The sequence below is a fragment of the Pristiophorus japonicus genome, chromosome 21 (genome assembly GCF_044704955.1).
Source record: "Pristiophorus japonicus isolate sPriJap1 chromosome 21, sPriJap1.hap1, whole genome shotgun sequence".
In the NCBI taxonomy this organism is placed as follows: domain Eukaryota; kingdom Metazoa; phylum Chordata; class Chondrichthyes; family Pristiophoridae; genus Pristiophorus; species Pristiophorus japonicus.
The window spans coordinates 19,857,506-19,878,537 of NC_091997.1; the positions used below are offsets into that span (position 1 = coordinate 19,857,506).

General features: G+C 44.9%; 1 protein-coding gene across 1 annotated transcript in view; it reads right to left on the minus strand.

Moving 5' to 3' along the window:
- Positions 1-239: 239 nt before the first annotated feature.
- Positions 240-21,032, minus strand: part of asic2 (acid-sensing (proton-gated) ion channel 2) — a 515,434-nt gene continuing 494,641 nt past the window's right edge. Inside the window, exon 10 of the mRNA XM_070864453.1 lies at positions 240-1,628. Coding sequence (XP_070720554.1) covers positions 1,488-1,628 — 141 coding nt within the window. The 3' untranslated portion in view covers positions 240-1,487. The remainder of the gene's footprint in view (positions 1,629-21,032) is intronic.

Sequence of the window (21,032 nt, forward strand, 5' to 3'; positions counted from 1 at the left end):
CGAAGGACAGACACATTTTGGAGTGCTGAAATCTTCATTAGACTGCATCCATTTTATGTATTCTTTATTCAAGACACACATCTACATTTCTTTTAAGTACACGAAGAAATAAATCAGATGAGCAACCGCAGTGCCAGCTAATGTCATCCTCGCAGCTTTCTGTTGAAAGATATCGGTTTATATGGGTGAATGAATTAACAATTTGGAATTAGAGGTTGTATATAGACCAGCAGTCTTGATCTAACTATAACCAGAACATTTCTTTATTATTTGACCAGTACAGTTGTATTTTCATAGAACTAAAAATAAGTCTATACAATATATTCAGTACAAACCTCTGCTTTATTCTTGGCTGCCATTACAGTATAGCTGAATCCGTACTGTGTGAGGAGCCCATAACACTTCACACCACTGCTATTCTATGTGTTATTTTTGTAAATTGTCCACTCTCACAAAGGTCGCTATGGGAAAACCGTATTCCCCAACCATATTAAGGGTGTTGCATGTTCTTCAGATGGGAGATCTCACCACATAGTGCTGCTAAGATTTGATAAAAGCAATTCACACCCTATTCTGGATTTGAGATGATAGGAAATGACTTGGTGCTTAAGTGCAAAGCACTCTCTAGTTGCCATTAGGTTTCTCTGTAATTGAAATCTAAGTGATGTTGCTCATTGAGAACCCTTTCATCCATTTCATGAGTCCATTGCTGTGTTACGATCTCCACCAATTTGGGGGGGGGGGGGTAGAATAAGTTATTTCACTGTCTTAGTGAACTTTGTTAACATTGACGTTTCTCAACAGCAAAACAGCACATAATATGGGAATGGACTGATTGAAGTGGAGCACAAGTTACAAATTAGTGGCTTCTCAGTTTTTATGCTGGTGGATATTACCTCAAAAACGAATTGGTGACAATGTGAAGAATAAAATGATCAACACATATGGTGAAGGCTGGACGGGGTGTTATACTGTGTGGGCAATGCTGGTCTACATTCTGCGCTGCTGGCTACCACCATACCTAACCAAGGAGTTTACTACTATGGGTGCACTCTAAATAAAGCAAAACAAAGCGACATAAGCTCACATGTGATGGAAAGAAACCAAGAAGCGATGTTTTTAGCAAACACCTCCATCACAAACACATCTATTCAGGGTTTTCTTTTAAAAATAGACATACAGTTTACTTAATTAGTAACTTCAATTTTTGGAGCATACAAGGCAATGATTGGCTCATGCCCTGATTGAATGTCAAAATTGCAGACCAGATAACAATGCCCACCAGACAAAAAGGCATTCTTTCTGTGCTTTCCAAATCTGAAAGGCAGCCTCTTCTTGCCTGGGAAGCTTCACAGTATATTATACTTTACAAGGGATATCTTACAAGTCTTTGCAATAAAGTATTAGTTATGCATTCAACGAAATCTGCTTTGTGTATGATAACAACACTGTTTTCGTATAAAGAGTTTGGCAGACATGTGGCACGTTTAGTTCAGCTGGGAAGAGCTCGTGTCCTGTTTGAGCGGCTCATCCAAGTTAACAGAGAGTGTTACCACATTATCATCATGACTTCCTTCTTCCTCTCCTTTCTTGAAACTAGTCAGGTCCGTTAACCTGTCCTTCATGACCTGTCAAAACACAAGCAGGTCCATTAGAACGTTTATTCTGGAATTCCATACCATACCTGCTGACAACCAGCCAAACGCGAATCTCCATATTGATCTTGATTGCAATTTAACCAACTATGATTCAGTTATTTATTTTTCCTCTCTTTTAAAAACAAAATGAACAGTGAGCTCTGTTACTATCATCAAAGAGGATTCAGTGAGTCCAACAGTATTAGAGGGCTTAAGGAACATTAGGAGAGAATCAGCAGGGCTAAGACCAAGGGTACTTCAACAATGATGTCATATCAACTGTAGAATAGTTCTGATGAAGGGTCATCGACCTGAAACTTTAACTCTATTTCTCTCTCCACAGATGCTGCCTGACCCGCTGAGATTTCCAGCATTTATTACAGGATTGTTTATTCAATTCATCCACTGTTGGATTCAGGAGTCCGCCTGGTCAGTTCCTCTGGTGACATTGTCAGAACTCGCTGTTTAAACATAAATATTCCAAAATCAAATGAAATAAACAAAAGACTTTTAATGCTAGTCATAATTATTCAGAGCCGTTTGATTTGTAAACAGGGACATTGTCCTAAGTTACAAGAAATTATGTCATACATCTTGGCATTTACTTGGGGTCAAGGAAAGAGCAAGGGTAAGGGTGGCAGGAGGGTGGGTGTGGAACTGCGGACGTCCCGATGAAATCAACATCAGGACAATGTTTAAAGTTTTTCTGCAGGCTTCCTGCACAAAAGGGCGACCCATCAGGTGTGAAAGTCTGCGTGCAAGGCCACAGCTATGGAGCAGAGAGGAGGGCGGGAAGTAGGGAAAGATCATTGGGGTGGGGGGGGGGTGGTGAAGGGGAGATCACGCAGAGGGGGGGAAGGAAGATCACGGAGTGTTAGAGCGATTGTGTTGGGTGGGGGAGATCGCGGTGGGTGGGGTGATTGCAGGGAATGGAGAGATCGTGGGGGAAGATGGGGTTCAGAGGGGTTCAAGGGGGGGAGGTCGACCGATCGTTGGGTCTGTGAAGGGATTCGCTTGTTGAGCCTGGAGGAAATACTCCTGCTCCTCCTGGCCCACAAGCCATGCTGTAAATATCCCTGGAAACCCAGCCAAAATGACTTAAAAATAAAAATAATGCAAAGATGGAGGCACGCAGCCGCCTTAGAAGATATCAATGATGGACCCTTCCCCTGAGACTGAGAATGGATTGGGCGCCCGCTCCTGGCCCCGCCTCCGTTCAAACTGGAAGTGGGCAGGTTAGAGCCGGGTTTGTAATTGTTACAAATTTTATTTCCCACCAACCCAAACCCACCCGATCTTGGGGGTTAAAATTACCCACCTTGTGTTACATTTTCCAAGCTGTGATTGGGTAAGAGGCAGAGTATACAAACAATATAAAGGTTAGACACTGGCAAAGACAGCATCAACATTTAGCAAAGAAGCTATTACTGTCACCGGGGGAAAATCTTTGGCCCCAATTTTGACTCAAGACACCAATTTGGATTGTTAGCCTCACTCATTTTCAAAGTGTGTAAACACATTGCCATTGTCACTGGCTGAGAATGATACAATCATAGAAATTTACGGCACTGAAGGTGACTATTCGGCCTATCGTGTTTGTGCCAGCTGAAAAAGAGCCATCCAGCCTACTCCCACTTTCCAACCCGAGGTCCACAGCCCTGTAGGTTACGGTATTTCAAGTGCATATCCAAGTAATTTTTAAATGTGATGAGGGTTCTGCCTCTGCCAACCTTTCAGGCCCTCATCACCTTCTAGGTGAAAATAGTTCTCCTCAACTCCCCTCTAATCCTTCTACCAATTACTTTAAATCTATGCCCCGGTTATTGAACTTTCTGCAAAGGAAATAGGTCCTTCCTATCCATTCTATCCAGGCCCCTCAATTTTATAAACCTCAAATAAGGTCTCCCCTCAGCCAAAAAAACAACCCCAGCCTAGCCAATCTTTCCTCATAGCTAAACGTCTCCAGTCCAGGCAACATCTTCGTAAATCTCCTCTATACTCTCTCTCGTGCAATCACATCTTTCCTGTAATGTGATGACCAGAACTGTCTGCAGGACTCTAGCTGTGGCCTAACCAGTTCAAGCATACCCTCCCTGCTTTTATATTCTATTCCTCGGTTAAGTATCCCATATGGCTTCTGAACCACCTTGTCTATCTGTCCTACTACCTTCAAGGATCGGTGAACATACACGCCAAGGTCCCTGTGTTCCACTACACCCCTTAGTATCCTACCATTAATTGTGTATTCCCTTGCTTTAGTAGCCCTCCCAAATGCATTACCTCACACTTCTAAAAAAGGATTTAAAAAAGGAGGCAGACAGAAAACAGGAAACTATAGATCAGTTAGCCTATCATCAGTCCTTGGGAAAATGCTGGAGTCCATTATTAAGGAAACAGTAGCAGGACATTTGAAAAGCATAATTCAAACAAGCAGAGTCAGCATGGTTTTATGAAAGGGAAATCATGTTTGACAAATTTGCTGGAGCTCTTTGAGGATGTAAAAAGCAGGATGGATAAGGGGGAACCAGTGGATGTGGTGTATTTGGATTTCCAGAAGTCATTCGATAAGGTACCACATAAAAGGTTACTGCACAAGATAAAAGTTCACGGGTTGGGAGTAATATAATAGCATGGATAGAGGATTGGCTAACCAACAGAAAACAGAGAGTTGGGATAAATGGGTCATTTTCCAGTTGGCAAACAGTAAGTAGTGGGGTGCCGCAGGGATTGGTACTGGGGCCCCAACTATTTATAATCTATATTAATGACTTGGATGAAGGGACTGAGTGTAACGTCGCCAAGTTTGCTGATGGTACAAGGATGGGTGGGAAAATAAATTGTGAGGAGAACACAAAACATCTGCAAAGGGATATAGACAGGGTAAGTGAGTGGGCAAATACTTGGCAGATGGAATATAATGTGGGAAAATGTGAGGTTATCCACTTTGGTAGAAATAATAGAAAAGCAGATTATAATTTAAATGGAGACAAACTGCAAAGTGCTGCAGTAAAGAGGGACCGAGGGGTCCTTGTGCATTAAACACAAAAGGTTAGTATGTAGGTACAGCAAATAATCAGGAAGGCAAATGGAATGTTGGCCTTGATTGCAAGGGGGATAGAGTATAAAAGCAGAGAAGACCTGCTACAATTGTACAGGGTATTGGTGAGGCCACACCTAGAGTATTGTGTACAGTTTTGGTCTCCGTATTTAAGGAAGGATATACTTGCATTGGAGGCTGTTCAGAGAAGGTTCACTAGGTTGATTCTGGAGATGAGGGGGTTGACTTATGAAGATAGGTTGGGCCTATACTCATTGGAGTTCAGAAGAATGAGGGGTGATCTTATCGAAACATATAAGATAATGAGGGGGCTCGACAAGATAGATGCAGAGAGGATATTTCCAATCATAGGGGAAACTAGAATTAGGGGGCATAGTCTCAGAATAAGGGGCCGCCTATTTAAAACTGAGATGAGAAGGAATTTCTTCTCTCAGGGGGTTGTAAATCTGTGGAATTCTCTGCCCCTGAGAGCTGTGGAGGCTGGGTCATTGAGTATATTTATAGGTGGAAATAGACAGATTTTTGAGCGATAAGGGAATAAAGGGTTCTGAGGAGCAGGCAGGGAAGTGGAGCTGAGTCCATGATCAGATCAGCCATGATCTTATTAAAGGCCTACTCTTGCTCCTATTTCTTATGTTGTTATGTTCTTACTTCTCTGGATTTAATTCCATTTGCCACTTTTCTGCCCACCTGACTGGTCCATTGATATCTTCCTGCAGTCTACAATCTTCTTTCTCACTATCATCCCATGATCAATTTTTGTTTCATCTGAAATCTTCATAATCATGCCAGCGACATTGAAGTCTAAATCATTGATATATACCACAAAAAGCAAGGAACCTAGTACTGAGCACTTCAAAATCCTACTGACCACAAAAATACCCGTCGACTATAACCCTTTGTTTCCTGCCACTGAGTCAATTTTGGATCCAGGTTGCCACTTTCCCTTGGATGCCATTGGCTTTTACTTTTCTGACCAGTTTGACCTTGTCAAAAGCCTTGCTAAAATCTATGTAGACTACATCAAATATGCTGCCCTCATCAGCCCTCCTTGTTACCTCCTCAAAAAATTCAATTAGGTTAGACAGACAGACTAACAAATCCATGCTGACTGTCCTTGATTAATCCGTGCTTTTCTAAACGCCGTTTAATATTGCCCCTCAGAACTGTCTCCAATAATTTTCCCACCACCGAGGTTAGGCTGACTGGCCTGTAATTACTCGGTCTATCCTGAACTTCCTGTTTAAACAACGGTACAACATTAGCAGTCTTCCAGTCCTCCGGCACCACACCTGTAGTCAGAGTGAATTGTAATAGGATGGTCAGAGCCTCCGCTATTTCTTCCTTTGCCTCTCTTAACAGCCTGGGATATATTTCATCCAGGCGTGGCAATTTATCTACTTTCAAATATGCTAAATTGTTCTTAATTCATAATACTGCCATTAGATTAAATTCATATTTAGTTAAACAAAAGATAATAGTTCAATTTATAATATTGACGTTCCTGAATTAACTCTCTGGGGGAGAAGAAGCTGTAATGGGAGCCCACCAGAATATCAGAAGCTCCTTGATTTCTGCACTGGAAGTCCACAGCTAGAGCCTCTGAGATAGGAAACCACTGTTTCCATCCCCATGAGTGGATGGCCCAGATGCCAAATCTGACATCTACATAGGAGGGCCATCAAAGGACTCCCAAAACTCAGCCCCACTGCTGCGAATGGGAGTAAGCTAAGGGGCTGAGCTTTCTAGGAACCTCACAGCAGCAGTTCGGAATGACCTGGTACACTTGAGAGTTTCAGCACATAAAATCAGAGAATAGTTGGAGAATCACCCTAACTAAGGATAGACAGGCAGCGACTGGTAGAAATAATCCAGAGTGAGTAAAAAAGGTCTGAAATTAAATCTAGGGAAATGGGTATTAAGGGGCCTCCGTCAAGGGACCAAACCTGACTTTTGGATTCAGGGAATTGTGCCGTGGATCTGGGCAGCTGCACAGCCCAAAAGTGGGGCAGAGAAGATTCCCAGCCAGGACGGAGGCTGCAGAAGATGGACCGCATCATGATTGTTGGAAGCAAGCAATTAAGGATGCTGAGGTGATTCAGATAGATGTGGTTGCAATCCAAATGGCAGATGCAAGACAGTTGACGGATTATTTGCAGATGGTACCAGACTTTTCATTGCTAATAGGCTTTGTTGGAAACTGTACTCTTATCAATGAATGCAGCAGTGGCGGCTAATAAATATTACCTTCATTTGCAATTCTGACTTGCCCCACGTACATCTGTAGATAGTGATAAAGATGGCCAGTCATCAGGTTGCAGAAAACAGCCTTACAGAGGGATCATAGAAGAGAGGGAAGAAATTTGTTCTAGTTCTTTTACTCAAGTTGAAATTACATATTGTGATTATAATTTTTAAAAAGCAATAAATGGAGTTGCTGATGTTTGTGGCCCATATTTGGGCACTATGGGAAACAGCTTCCTAAAGCACGACTGAATTCTGGGGTAAACATGTGGTTAATACTGGAACTAACATACTTAGACTGATTCTTGTAATTTCTGACGATATATTCTAAATGCACGGGATGAATTCTTCTAATTGCTACCAACTTATAGCATCGGCCTGCCTCTTATAATAGTTTGAAATATCTTGTATATTTACATTTTATAATGGCTGGAAGACCTACTCCAGAGTTGACAACACAATTAAAACTGCACTCGGTTTAGTGATTCTCAATTATAAAGCAAGAACAACTTGCATTTTATATAGCACCTTACATCTCAAAGCACTTTACAGCCAATGAAGTACTTTTGGACTGTGGGAAATATGGCAGCCAATTTGTGCACAGCAAGCTCCCACAAACAGCAATGTGATAATGACCAGATAATCTGATTTGTTATGTTGATTAAGGGACAAATATTGGCCACGACACCGGAGATAACTCCCCTGCCATGAGATTTTTTTTCTATCCACCTGAGAGAGCAGACGAGGCCTCGGTTTAACGTCTCATCCCAAAGACAGCACCACCAACTGTGCAGCGCTCCCTCAATACTGCACTGGAGTGTAAGTGTAGATTTTTGTGCTCAAGTCCCTGGAGTGGGATTTGAGCCCACAACCTTCTGACCCAGAAGCAAGTGTGCTACCCACTGAGCCACAGCTGACACTGTATAAAGTTGTTAAGCTAAACCATGAAGTTTAAAATTTGCTGAAGACACTTCAGCAGCACTGAGAACGATAGTTCTGACACCACCGAGAGAAAGATAGCCTGCATCTGCTTCTATTATTGAATTGGCCCAGGAACCTGAAAACAGCTTCACAACCTGCCATCTTGTATATGTGCCAACTATCAGTCATTCCAACTGTCATCAACTTTACAATCCATGTGTCAGCTTGTCAATGCTTTACAAGAAAACATTCACTTTGTTCACTGCCACTGAAGGTTCATTTGGGAGATGGAATTGAAGAGTATCAGATAGGGAATGGAATCAATCAGATGTAACTTTCTCCCATTGTGTGCTGCACACAAATTTGAGTTAGGAAAATTTGAAATGGGGGTAAAAAATCTCATGTCGCTATTTCGAAGAGCAGGGGAGTTAATCCTGGTGTCCTGGGGCCAATATTTATCCCTTAATCAACATCACGAAAACAAATTATCTGGTCATTATCACATTGCTGTTTGCGGGAGCTTGCTGTGCGCAAATTGGTTGCCAAGTTTCCTACATTACAATAGTAACTACACTTCAAAATTGGCTGTAAATCGCTTTGGGACATGCTGAGGTGGTGAAAGGCGCTATATAAATGCAAGTCTTTCTTTTGCTGGTTTCTTAAAATCCAAGTTATAGAAGTATTTACCCCCAATGTTTCCTACATTACAACACACTTCAAAAATACTTCAACGGCTGTAAAGTGTTTTAGGATGTCTCAAGGTCATGAAAGGCGCTATATAAATGCAAGTCTTTCTTTTTCTTTTCTTTCAAAGACTTTATAGAAACAAATAAACTCTTAACACTGGAAATTGCCCCTCGCCCCAATTGGGGATGGTAATCTTCTGGGTGGGACTTCCAGCGCCTGACCCGGAAGTCCCACCCCTGACGCATAATTGGGCCGTACGACCCTCAAAGGAAGTGGAACGCTGTCTCCGGCATTCCGCTTCCTTTGAGGGGCGCTCCTGGGGCGGTAGCTACTTTACCAGGCGTCATGTCTGTCAACGCTGAACAAACTCAACATGCAGCCATGGATGAGGCAATTTAGGTCATTATGACCTTGTTAAAAGGTTATTAAACACAATTTTGAGGCCAACTTACCATTTCTCCAGTTATTCTACGAGGTTGCCGCTGCTCTCTCCAGTGTCACCTCATTGAAACAACCTCTGTCACCACTGACAGATCGCTTCTGTCATCTCTACTTCACCTGCCATCTATTACATGAGCATCGCTGCCCTTGAAACTATTTCACCTTGGTCCTCAAAATCCCACCACGATCAGCCCCAACACCTGCAACACCGCTCACACCAGCAGCACCAACAACACCAACCTTCGCCACCGTAATCACCAGATGGTGCACTGGACACAGGGAATCAGCACCCAACCACTGGGATGCCAGGGATGGCCTCACCATGGCCACATTTACTTCACTTGGTGCCGTACATCTTAGCTGCCACATGATGCGCCAGGTTGGCACCACCCCACACCAACACCATAAAGCATCCCTACAATGCCCAAGCCATTCCTTTCACACTAATTACCATTGGTGGGGTACCAGAGTGTCTCACCATTCACTGCAACTCACTAAGCCACTTTCAAAGGTGCACACAGATCTGTCCAAGAAAGTAAAGTGTTAAAAATAAAAATGTCAATGTCTGACAACATTTTAACAGAAACTTTACATGAACATTGGCAAAAACACCCAAGTGCCTACTCTTGTGTGTTGTTAATTGATATGCTTGCACTAGGATGAGAGTGAGTGTGAGGGGTGACTAGCGAGATTGGAATGTGATAATATAGATAGAGAGAGACGGATGGGTGGAGGTGCAAGATAAGTTGGTGTGAGTAAGGATGTGCAGGAGTAGGGTAGGTAAGGCAGAGCAATGGGGATGTGATGAGAGGCACAGCAGGATGATGTTGAGTGTGGCTTTGCAGTAACGTTTCGTTATCTACTGAGATCATTTAAAGGTTAGCGCCACTGCAGCCAGGTCCTCCTGATGCCATCCCTGCTTGTGCCCTCCTCTGCAATATGCAACCAGGCTGCGTTGGTCTCCTGTGGTGGTCTCTTCCGCCCATTGGAAGGGAAGAGAACCGCCCTGTGTGCTGTGACTCCCTCCATAAGCATATGGAGGGAGTCATGGGAGAGGCTGGGTGCAGCCGTGCACCTTTGTGCAGTGATTGTCAGTGTTTGCAGCACCTCAATGCTGTAGAACACTGACAGAACAACTGTCAAAATGAATGTGGGCATGGTCCCTTTAAGGAAACTGGCTAATGTTGCATCGTATAATTATGTCATCAGACCTGCTTCCTTTTAATTGGCCATGAACCTGTCTGGGCGGGCTTAACAAGCCTATTCAACTTAAAATCACTTCTATAGAGCGGGATGGAGCCGGGAGTGGGCTCGAACCCCGCTACCGACCCCGGCTGCACCGAACCCGCCTCGGTAGGCGAAACCGCGGCCCTGCCAAGGCTGATGTGTACCTGCATTTGGAGAGACAGGTGATTAACATGGCCCAGTCACACATCCACCTCGGGCAAGGCTTTGTGCTGTAAAAGAGGGCGGAGTGGGCGTGGTGGAGGAGGTCAACACAGCAGTACAGCTACAAGCCTGAGAAGTTTGCAGCCGCGAAAGGGTTTACTTAGCCTCAGTGCCTTTTGGCCGCTGTTGAAGATCAGTCGGCAGGAAGCCTCCTCGCCTGTAACTGCATTGGGTCCTGAAAAGAAAAGTAGAGAACTTACCCTATCAACCATCTTAACTAGCTTTCTGGTTTCCTCGAACTCTCCAAATTTGAGGGGGGGGGAGGTAGTGTCTAAGGACAGGGCAGCCTGCCAGCCTCTCTGTGGAAAAGGGTGCCCCTCTTGAATGTAACCAAGGGAAGTTGAGGTTAGAGGTCTGGAACTATCCCCACCTACCTCATTATTATGTTTGGGTTGAAGCTGCTGATACCTTGAGGGCACCCCCAGAAATCCCAAGGCAATGTAAGGGGTGGGGAGTTTGCGAGGTGGGAGGCCTTTGCTTGACCTTTGCAAATGGGAACAAAAGTCAGGAAAATTGGTTGCCCGATATCAAAAATCAAAAACGTCTGGGGAGAGAACCCTCCATGGAGAATGGTTCTCATGTCTGCAATACTTACTTCCCTTTTCAGTACATTGCAATCACCACTGCTGCTGTCGGTTCTTTCACACATTGCAATAGAAGTGATGAATTCTTAGGTTACGACAAGCCAGGTCCCACTGCACACTCAAACATCTCACCTTCACATCAAGATTCAAAGATGTTGCTGAGCTGACAGCTGTTTCAGGTCTGAGACAGGGTTTTTTTTCTGGAAGCCGATGTTCAGCTTTTGCTAGTATCTAGGTTGACATGTCTGATCTTGGATTCCTTAAAGTAATTCTTCACTTTCAGCCCAGGAGATCAGTAGTGTTGTGTTGTTTGTCACTGTATTCGCAACTTCTTTTAAACCTCCCAGAGAAGTTCGGGTTGAACGTGGTTATGGCTGGTTTTCAGGCGTACAGCCAATGGCTCGCAGATAGCGCGTGTCCAAATCCAGAGGCCTGAGGCTCGCCTTGAATTGGGCCTCGGGCCTCATTTGAATACTTTCGAAAAGCTGTCGGTGCCTGTCGCACTTCCTGTCATGTACGTACTTTAGGGATCACCAGTACTCAGTCTAACAGTTACTGCATACACAACATTTGGCGACGAGGCAACAAGAACCTTTACATGCAAAAATGAGCACAATTGGATTGTTAGAGAGATTCATGGAAGGAGAAGATTGGGCAGACTTTGTGAGCCGTTTGAGCCAGTTTTTCGTGGCCTACAAAATGGTCGGCGACGCAGATCGGCGCTGGGTGAAGTTCCTCACGGCTTGCAGTCCAAAAATTTATGGTCTGATAAAGAATCTACTCCTGCCTGTGAGTCCAACAGAGAAGACGTATGAAGAATTGTGTACACTGGTACAGGACCACCTTAAGCCAGACGAAGGCATCATCATCTCGAGACACAGATTTTACACGCACGTTTACTCAGAGGGCCAGAATGCGGCGGAATTCGTTGCTGACCTGAGACATCTAGCGGTACTGTGTAAGTTCGGGGCTGTGTTGGCAGACATGCTGTGGGACTTCTTTGTAATTGGCATCAACCATGAGATGATCCTACGTAAACTACTGGCGGTGGAGACGTTGGACTTGAACAGGGCCAACACGATCGCTCAGCCATGCATGACGACGGATAGAAGTCTAAAGCAGATATCAGTGAAAAATCAAAACCCGGCAAGTGCTGTAAATATGATTGATTCGGTGTTCAGCAGAGCGGCACATGGCAGGGCCTACCCGACTGCATATGCAAAACCTGTGGCTGCCCAAAGCCCGCCAGCGGGAATGCATCCGATTTCTCCGTGTTGGCGTTGTGAGGGAAATCACCGGCACCAGCAGTACCGATTTAAGCAATATAGTTGCAATGGCTGTCTGAGAGTGGGGCATCTCCAGTGCAAATGTCCGCAGATGAGCAAGCGTGCTGCGACACACCATGTGGAGGATGACGGTCAGACTAGCGCGGATCCGGATACGCAATCCGAGATACCAGAGGAGGAAGTGTATGGACTGTACTCGTTCCTAACTAAAAGCAAACCAATAATGATCATCGTGAAATTTAATGGGGTGCCGGTATCGATGGAACTGGACACGGGGGGGCGAGTCAAATCGATAATGAGCTAGACGGTATTCGACAAGCTGTGGGATACGAAGACTGTGAAGCCCAGGGTGAGTCCAGTCAATGCCAAGTTGTGCATGTACACCAAAGAAGTCATAACGGTGATTGGCAGTGCTACAATTAAAGTGTCGTATGACGGTGCAGTTCACGAGTTACCATTATGGATTGTCCCAGGCAATGGGCCAACGCTGTTCGGCAGGAACTGGCTTGAAAAAATCGGATGCGATTGGAACAACATCAAGGCGTTGTCGTTGGAGAAAGATACATGTGCCCAAGTACTGAGCAAGTTCCCCTCGCTGTTTGAACGAGGCATCGGCAACTTCACGGGAGCCAAGGTGCAGATCCACGTGGACTCGGATGTAAGACCCATCCATCATAAAGCTCGGGCAGTTCCGTATATGATGAGGGAGAAGGTCAAAATCGAACTGGACAGACTCCAACGTGAAGGGATCATATCACCGGTTGAATTTAATGAATGGGCCAGCCCCATTATTCCTGTGCTGAAAAGTGATGGCACAGTCAGAATCTGTGGAGACTACAAGGCTACGATCAACAGGGTTTCGAAACAGGATCATTAGTTATCAAAGGCTGATGACTTGTTTGCAACGTTAGCCGGGGGGAAGTTGTTCACCAAACTGGACTTGACGTCGGCCTACATGATACAGGAGCTGGTTGAGACGTCGAAGAGACTTACGTGCATTAATACGCATAAAGGACTGTTTATTTATCACAGGTGCCCTTTTGGAATTGGCTCGGCTGCAGCAATATTTCAGAGGAACATGGAGAGTCGACTGAAGTCCATTCCTAGAACCGTCGTGTTCCAAGATGACATCCTGATCACAGGTTGTGACTCTGAGGAACATCTGAACAACCTGGAAGAGGTTCTACATCATCTGGACAAAGTGGGACTCAGACTGAAACACTCGAAGTGTGTCTTCATGGCACCAGAGGTCGAATTCCTGGGGAGGAAAATTGCTGCTGACGGCATCAGGCCCACGGATGCAAAAACCAAGGCCATCAAGAATACACGCAAGCCGCAGAATGTGATGGAGCTGCGTTCGTTCCTGGGTCAACTCAACTATTTCAGTAACTTCCTAACTAAATTGAGCACCTTATTAGAACCACTGCACATGCTGCTAAGAAAAGGCGACAACTGGGTGTGGGTTGTGTCTCAAGACAGAGCTTTTGAGAAAGCCACTAATCTGCTTTGCTCTAACAAGCTGCTGGTACATTATGACCCATGTAAACGTTTAGTATTGGCCTGTGATGCTTCGTCATATGGAATTGATTGCGTACTCCAACAAGCTAATGAGTCGGGTAAACTTCAACCAGTCGCGTATGCTTCAAAAAGTTTGTCTAAAGCAGAAAGAACCGACAACATGGTAGAGAAAGAAGCACTAGCCTGTGTGAATGGGGTTAAAAAGATGCATCAGTACCTGTTTGGTCTTCAGTTTGAACTGGAGACAGATCACAAGCCGCTCATTTCACTGTTCTCTGAAAACAAAGGTATCAATACCAATGCTTTATCCTGCATCCAGAGGTGGGCGCTGACATTATCCACTTATGATTATGTAGTTCGCCATAGACCTGGCACCGAGAATAGTGCCGATGCTTTGAGCCGTCTGCCGTTGCCCACACCGGAGGTGGAAACGCCACAACCGGCAGACCTATTGTTAGTTGTGGATGCTTTTGAGAGTGAAAGAACCCCTGTCACGGCTCAACAAGTTAAGACCTGGACCAGCCAGGACCTGATTTTATCAGTGGTGAAGAGTTGCATCCTCAAAGGTGATTGGTCTGCCATACCCAAGCAAATGTGCAAGGACACCAAACCTTTCATTCGTCACAAAGACGAACTGTCTATGCAGTCGGATTGTATGTTGAGGGGCAATCGTGTTGTTATGCCCAAGAAAGGGAGAGAGAAATTTGTACATGAGCTACATAGCACACATCCCGGTATTGTAATGATGAAAGCCATCACCAGGTCTCATGTATGGTGGCCGGGAATTGACTCTGAGCTGGAATCATGTGTGCATCAGTGCAACACTTGCATGCAGCTCAGCAAAGCACCAGTGGAATCGCCGCTGAGTCTTGTGTCGTGGCCATCCAAACCATGGTCCAGGATCCACATAAACTTTGCAGGTCCCTTCCTGGGGAAGATGTTTTTAGTTGTGGTGGATGCATATTCGAAGTGGATAGAGTGTATAATCATATCATCCAGCACATCCACAACTACCATTGAGAATCTCAGTGTCACGTTTGCAACACATGGTCTACCTGACATCATTGTTAGCGACAACGGATCGTGCTTCACCAGTCAGGAGTTTCAAGAGTTCATGAAACTCAATGGTATTAAACATGTAAGGTCAGCACCATTCAAACCTGCATCCAATGGGCAAGCAGAACGTGCTGTCCAAATCATAAAGCAGAGTATGAAGCGAATAACCCAAGGATCACTGCAGACCCGCCTGTCATGCATACTGGTGAGTTACAAGACAAGGCCACACACGCTTACCGGGGTCTCGCCTGCTGAACTAATGATGAGGCGAGGTCTTAAGACCAAGCTATCTCTTGTACACCCTGACTTGAATAATCATGTTGAATATAGAAGACAAAGTCAGCAAGGGTATCATGATCGCGCAGTTATGTCACGCGATATTTCTGTAAATGATCCTGTATATGTTCTGAATTATGGTCAGGGTCCCAAGTGGATCGCTGGTACTGTCATGGCCAAGGAAGGCAACAGAGTATTTATTGTCAAGCTTAAATATGGGCAAACATGCAGGAAAAATATGGATCAGGCAAAGCTGCGGCACACAGACAAACCGAAACAGTCGGAGGAAAAGACAATCGACGACCAACCAACCTACTCCCAATCATCAGAGGACTCAGTGGTCATCAGTGAATTGGGACTTTCAATCACTGACATGTTCAAGGAAAATGGACTTTCAATCCCTGACATGGCCATTGCCAATCCCACCACCCAGCCACCTAGCCGCCAGTCACAACAGACTCTAACACTCATCCAAGGCTGGAGTTGAACTGAGACGGTCAACCCGGGAGCGTAAAACACCGGACCGTCTCAATTTGTAAAAGACTGTGTTAATATCTCAGAGGGGGGTATTGTCATCTATGTACTCTTGGGATCACGAGCCACTAGATGGCGTCACTGTTGGAGGCCATTGGGCTGCACGCAAGTGTGTGCAGCCCAAGTATAAAAGGCCAGCCATTTTGTATATTAGTCATTTTGGCCCTTATTAAAGCAGAGCCAAGGTCATACCTCTTGGAGTTAAACAGTCTAACAGTTATTGCATACACAACACTTCCAAAGGCAGCTCGTCCATTTCCAAGGAAACGATTTTGGCCGCCTGCTGTGATCCTCAGGTCAGTCCCAGCCAGAGCATTGGGAGCGATCGTGGGTGGGTAGCAACCCTCGGCATTGATGTGAAGCTGGGAGGAGCACTCACTTGTGCTCTTCCTGGCTCCACATCAAACTGTATTTTGTTTAAGTGACCTTTATGGTGGAGGCTGCTTGCTAGGAAAACCTGAGAGGTGCAGGCCCGGCACTTGCCCTGCTCAGGGGAGCCCAATTTGGTAGATGGGCCGTAAGACAGGCATTATGCCTCTTCTGAACATATGCAAGGGGCCTAAAACCTGTTTTAGAGGGCCGCCAGGATCGCCTGAAAAACTGCCCGTCCCGATATGGGGTTGAACGTATATCAGGCGTCCTTGGGTAATTGGTACTTTTTTGCCCTCGTTTTCCTTCTGGAAAATGGGCCGAGGACCAATCTCTACCCTTTCAGCTCTGAATCCCGGCATCACAAACTCTCTGTGACAATCTCTATCTATCCTGATCTTGCTCACTCAGGAATTATAACCAAATGACACCCATTGCTTCTGCAGTGATGCCTCTTACATACAACACACTCAGAAACTTCTTTTCTGCCTCAGAGGTTCTTCCATTTCGGTTTTACAGCAACATTGACAGGCTCCGACTGTGTCGAGGAATCAGTGTGTATAGTCATGTATTCAGACTAATGTTTACTATGACATTTTTAATTTCAACAAACAATATCATTAACCGAGGTGCTCTGTATAATTGTAGCCTGTGAACTGAGCAAAATAGTGACACAACATCTTCTCCACAGAAACCAGTATTGTGCTATAACCAATATTTATCACAGCATGTATGGGGTTAGAATGTTGTGGGAAATATCAAAATGGCCAAGTGTTCTGTGGTGATGCTGTTGGTAACTAATAACAGAATCAGAGATTGGTAGCTGCCAGTCTGCAATATTTGAGGACCAGATTAGGGTTGTATTTATATGTAGCTAATTATTTGAGACCAGTACCTGTCCATGGAGACATAGGGCCATGCGACCCGACTTCTACTGCAGATTCTGTGCTGTAGTTCTGGGCACCACATGTTCGGAAGGAGAAATTGGCCTTGGAGGGAGTGCAGCTTAGGCTTACCAGAATGATACCTGGACTTCAAGGGTTAAGTTACGAGGAGAGATTACACAAATTAGGGTGTATTCCCTAGAATTTACAAGTTTAGGGGGTGATCTGATTGAAGTTTTTAAGATATTAAGGGGAGGTAGATAGAGACTGTTTCTGCTGGTTGGGGAGTCGAGGACTAGGGGCATAGTCGAAAAATTAGAGCCAGACCTTTCAGGAGTGAAATGAGGAAACACTTCGACACACAAAGGGTGGTAGAAGTTTGGAACTCTCTTCTGCAAATGGTAATTGATGCTTGGGAGAATTGTTAATTTTAAATCTGAGGTTGCTAGCTTTTTGTTAACCAACAGTATTAAGGGATATAGAAACAAAGAAACATAGAAAATAGGTGCAGGAGTAGGGCCATTCGGCCCTTCGAGCCTGCACCACCATTCAACGAGTTCATGGCTGAACATGCAACTTCAGTACCCCATTCCTGCTTTCTCGCCATACCCCTTGATCCCCCTAGTAGTAAGGACTACATTTAACTCCTTTTTGAATATATTTAGTGAATTGGCCTCAACAACTTTCCGTGGTAGAGAATTCCACAGGTTCACCACTCTCTGGGTGAAGAAGTTGCTCCTCATCTCGGTCCTAAATGGCTTACCCCTTATCCATAGACTGTGACCCCTGGTACTGGACTTCCCCAACATTGGGAACATTCTTCTTGCATCTAACCTGTCTAAACCCGTCATAATTTTAAACGTTTCTATGAGATCCACACTCATTCTTCTGAACTCCAGTGAATACAAGCCCAGTTGATCCAGTCTTTCTTGATATGTCAGTCCTGCCATCCGGGAATCAGTCTGGTGAACCTTCGCTGCACTCCCTCAATAGCAAGAATGTCCTTCCTCAAGTTAGGAGACCAAAACTGTACACAATACTCCAGGTGTGGCCTCACCAAGGCCCTGTACAACTGTAGCAACACCTCCCTGCCCCTGTACTCAAATCCCCTCACTATGAAGGCCAACATGCCATTTGCTTTCTTAACCGCCTGCTGTACCTGCATGCCAACCTTCAGTGACTGATGTACCATGACATCCAGGTCTCGTTGCACCTTCCCTTTTCCTAATCTGTCAGCATTCAGATAATAGTCTGTCTCTCTGTTTTTACAACCAAAGTGGATAACCTCACATTTATCCACATTATACTTCATCTGCCATGCATTTGCCCACTCACCTAACCTATCCAAGTCACTCTGCAGCCTCATAGCATCCTCCTCGCAGCTCACACTGCCACCCAACTTAGTATCATCCGCAAACTTGGAGATACTACATTTAATCCCCTCGTCTAAATCATTAATGTGCAATGTAAACAGCTGGGGCCCCAGCTCAGAACCTTGCGGTACTCCACTAGTCACTGCCTGCCATTCTGAAAAGTACCCATTTACTCCTACTCTTTGCTTCCTGTCTGCCAACTAGTTCTCAATCCACGTCAGCACACTACCGCCAATCCCATGTGCTTTAACTTTGCACATTAATCTCTTGTGTGGGACATAGAAACATAGAAACATAGAAAATAGGTGCAGGAGCAGGCTATTCAGCCCTTCTAGCTTGCACCGCCATTCAATGAGTTCATGGCTGAACATGAAACTTCAGTACCCCCTTCCTGCTTTCTCGCCATACCCCTTGATCCCCCGAGTAGTAAGGACTTCATCGAACTCCCTTTTGAATATATTTAGTGAATTGGCCTCAACTACTTTCTGTGGTAGAGAATTCCACAGGTTCACCACTCTCTGGGTGAAGAAGTTTCTCCTCATCTCGGTCCTAAATGGCTTACCCCTTATCCTTAAACTGTGACCCCTGGTTCTGGACTTTCCCAACATTGGGAACATTCTTCCTGCATCTAACCTGTCTAAACCCGTCAGAATTTTAAAAGTTTCTATGAGGTCCCCTCTCATTCTTCTGAACTCCAGTGAATACAAGCCCAGTTGATCCAGTCTTTCTTGATAGGTCAGTCCCACCATCCCGGGAATCAGTCTGGTGAATCTTCGCTGCACTCCCTCAATAGCAAGAATGTCCTTCCTCAAGTTAGGAGACCAAAACTGTACACAATACTCCAGGTGTGGCCTCACCAAGGCCCTGTACAACTGTAGCAACACCTCCCTGCCCCTGTACTCAAATCCCCTCGCTATGAAGGCCAACATGCCATTTGCTTTCTTAACCGCCTGCTGTACCTGCATGCCAACCTTCAAAGACTGATGTACCATGACACCCAGGTCTTGTTGCACCTTCCCTTTTCCTAATCTGTCACCATTCAGATAATAGTCTTTTTCTCTGTTTTTACCACAAAAGTGGATAACCTCACATTTATCCACATTATACTTCATCTGCCATTCATTTGCCCACTCACCTAACCTATTCAAGTCACTCTGCAGCCTCATAGCATCCTCCTCGCAGCTCACACTGCCACCCAACTTAGTGTCATCCGCAAATTTGGAGATACTACATTTAATCCCCTTGTCTAAATCATTAATGTACAATGTAAACAGCTGGGGCCCCAGCACAGAACCTTGCGGTACTCCACTAGTCACTGCCTGCCATTCTGAAAAGTACCCATTTACTCCTACTCTTTGCTTCCTGTCTGACAACCAGTTCTCAATCCACGTCAGCACACTACCCCCAATCCCATGTGCTTTAACTTTGCACATTAATCTCTTATGTGGGACCTTGTCGAAAGCCTTCTGAAAGTCCAAATATACCACATCAACTGGTTCTCCTTTGTCCACTTTACAGGAAACATCCTCAAAAAATTCCAGAAGATTTGTCAAGCATGATTTCCCTTTCACAAATCCATGCTGACTTGGACCTATCATGTCACCATTTTCCAAATGCGCTGCGATGACACCCTTAATAATTGATTCCATAATTTTACCCACGACTGAGGTCAGGCTGACTGGTCTATAATTCCCTGTTTTCTCTCTCCCTTCTTTTTTAAAAAGTGGGGTTACATTGGCTACCCTCCACTCGATAGGAACTGATCCAGAGTCAATGGAATGTTGGAAAATGACTGTCAATGCAACCGCTATTTCCAAGGCCACCTCCTTAAGTACTCTGGGATGCAGTCCATCAGGCCCTGGTGATTTATCGGCCTTCAATCTCATCAATTTCCCCAACACAATTTCCGGACTAATAAGGATTTCCCTCAGTTCCTCCTTCTTACTCGACCCTCTGACCCCTTTTATATCCGGATGGTTGTTTGTGTCCTCGTTAGTGAATACCGAACCAAAGTACTTGTTCAATTGGTCTGCCATTTATTTGTTCCCAGTTATGACTTCCCCTGATACTGACTGCAGGGGACCTACGTTTGTCTTTACTAACCTTTGTCTCTTTGCATATCTATAGAAGCTTTTGCAGTCCATTTTAATGTTCCTTGCAAGCTTCCTCTCATACTCTATTTTCCCTGCCCTAATCAAACCCTTTGTCCTCCTCTGCTGAGTTCTAAATTTCTCCCAGTCCCCAGGTTCACTGCTATTTCTGGCCAATTTGTATGCTACTTCCTTGACTTTAATACTATCCCTGATTTCCCTTGATAGCCACGGTTGAGCCACCTTCCCTTTTTTATTTTTATGCCAGACAGGGATGTACAATTGTTGTAGTTCATCCATGCGGTCTCTAAATGTCCGCCATTGCCCATCCACTGTCAACCCCTTAAGTATCATTCGCCAATCTATCCTAGCCAATTCACACCTCATACCTTCAAAGTTACCCTTCTTTAAGTTCTGGACCATGGTCTCTGAATTAACTGTTTCATTCTCCATCCTAATATAGAATTCCACCATATTATGGTCACCCTTCCCCAAGGGGCCTCGCACAACGAGATTGCTAATTAATCCTCTCTCATTACACAACACCCAGTCTAAGATGGCCTCCCCCCTAGTTGGTTCCTCGACATATTGGTCTAGAAAACCATCCCTTATGCACTCCAGGAAA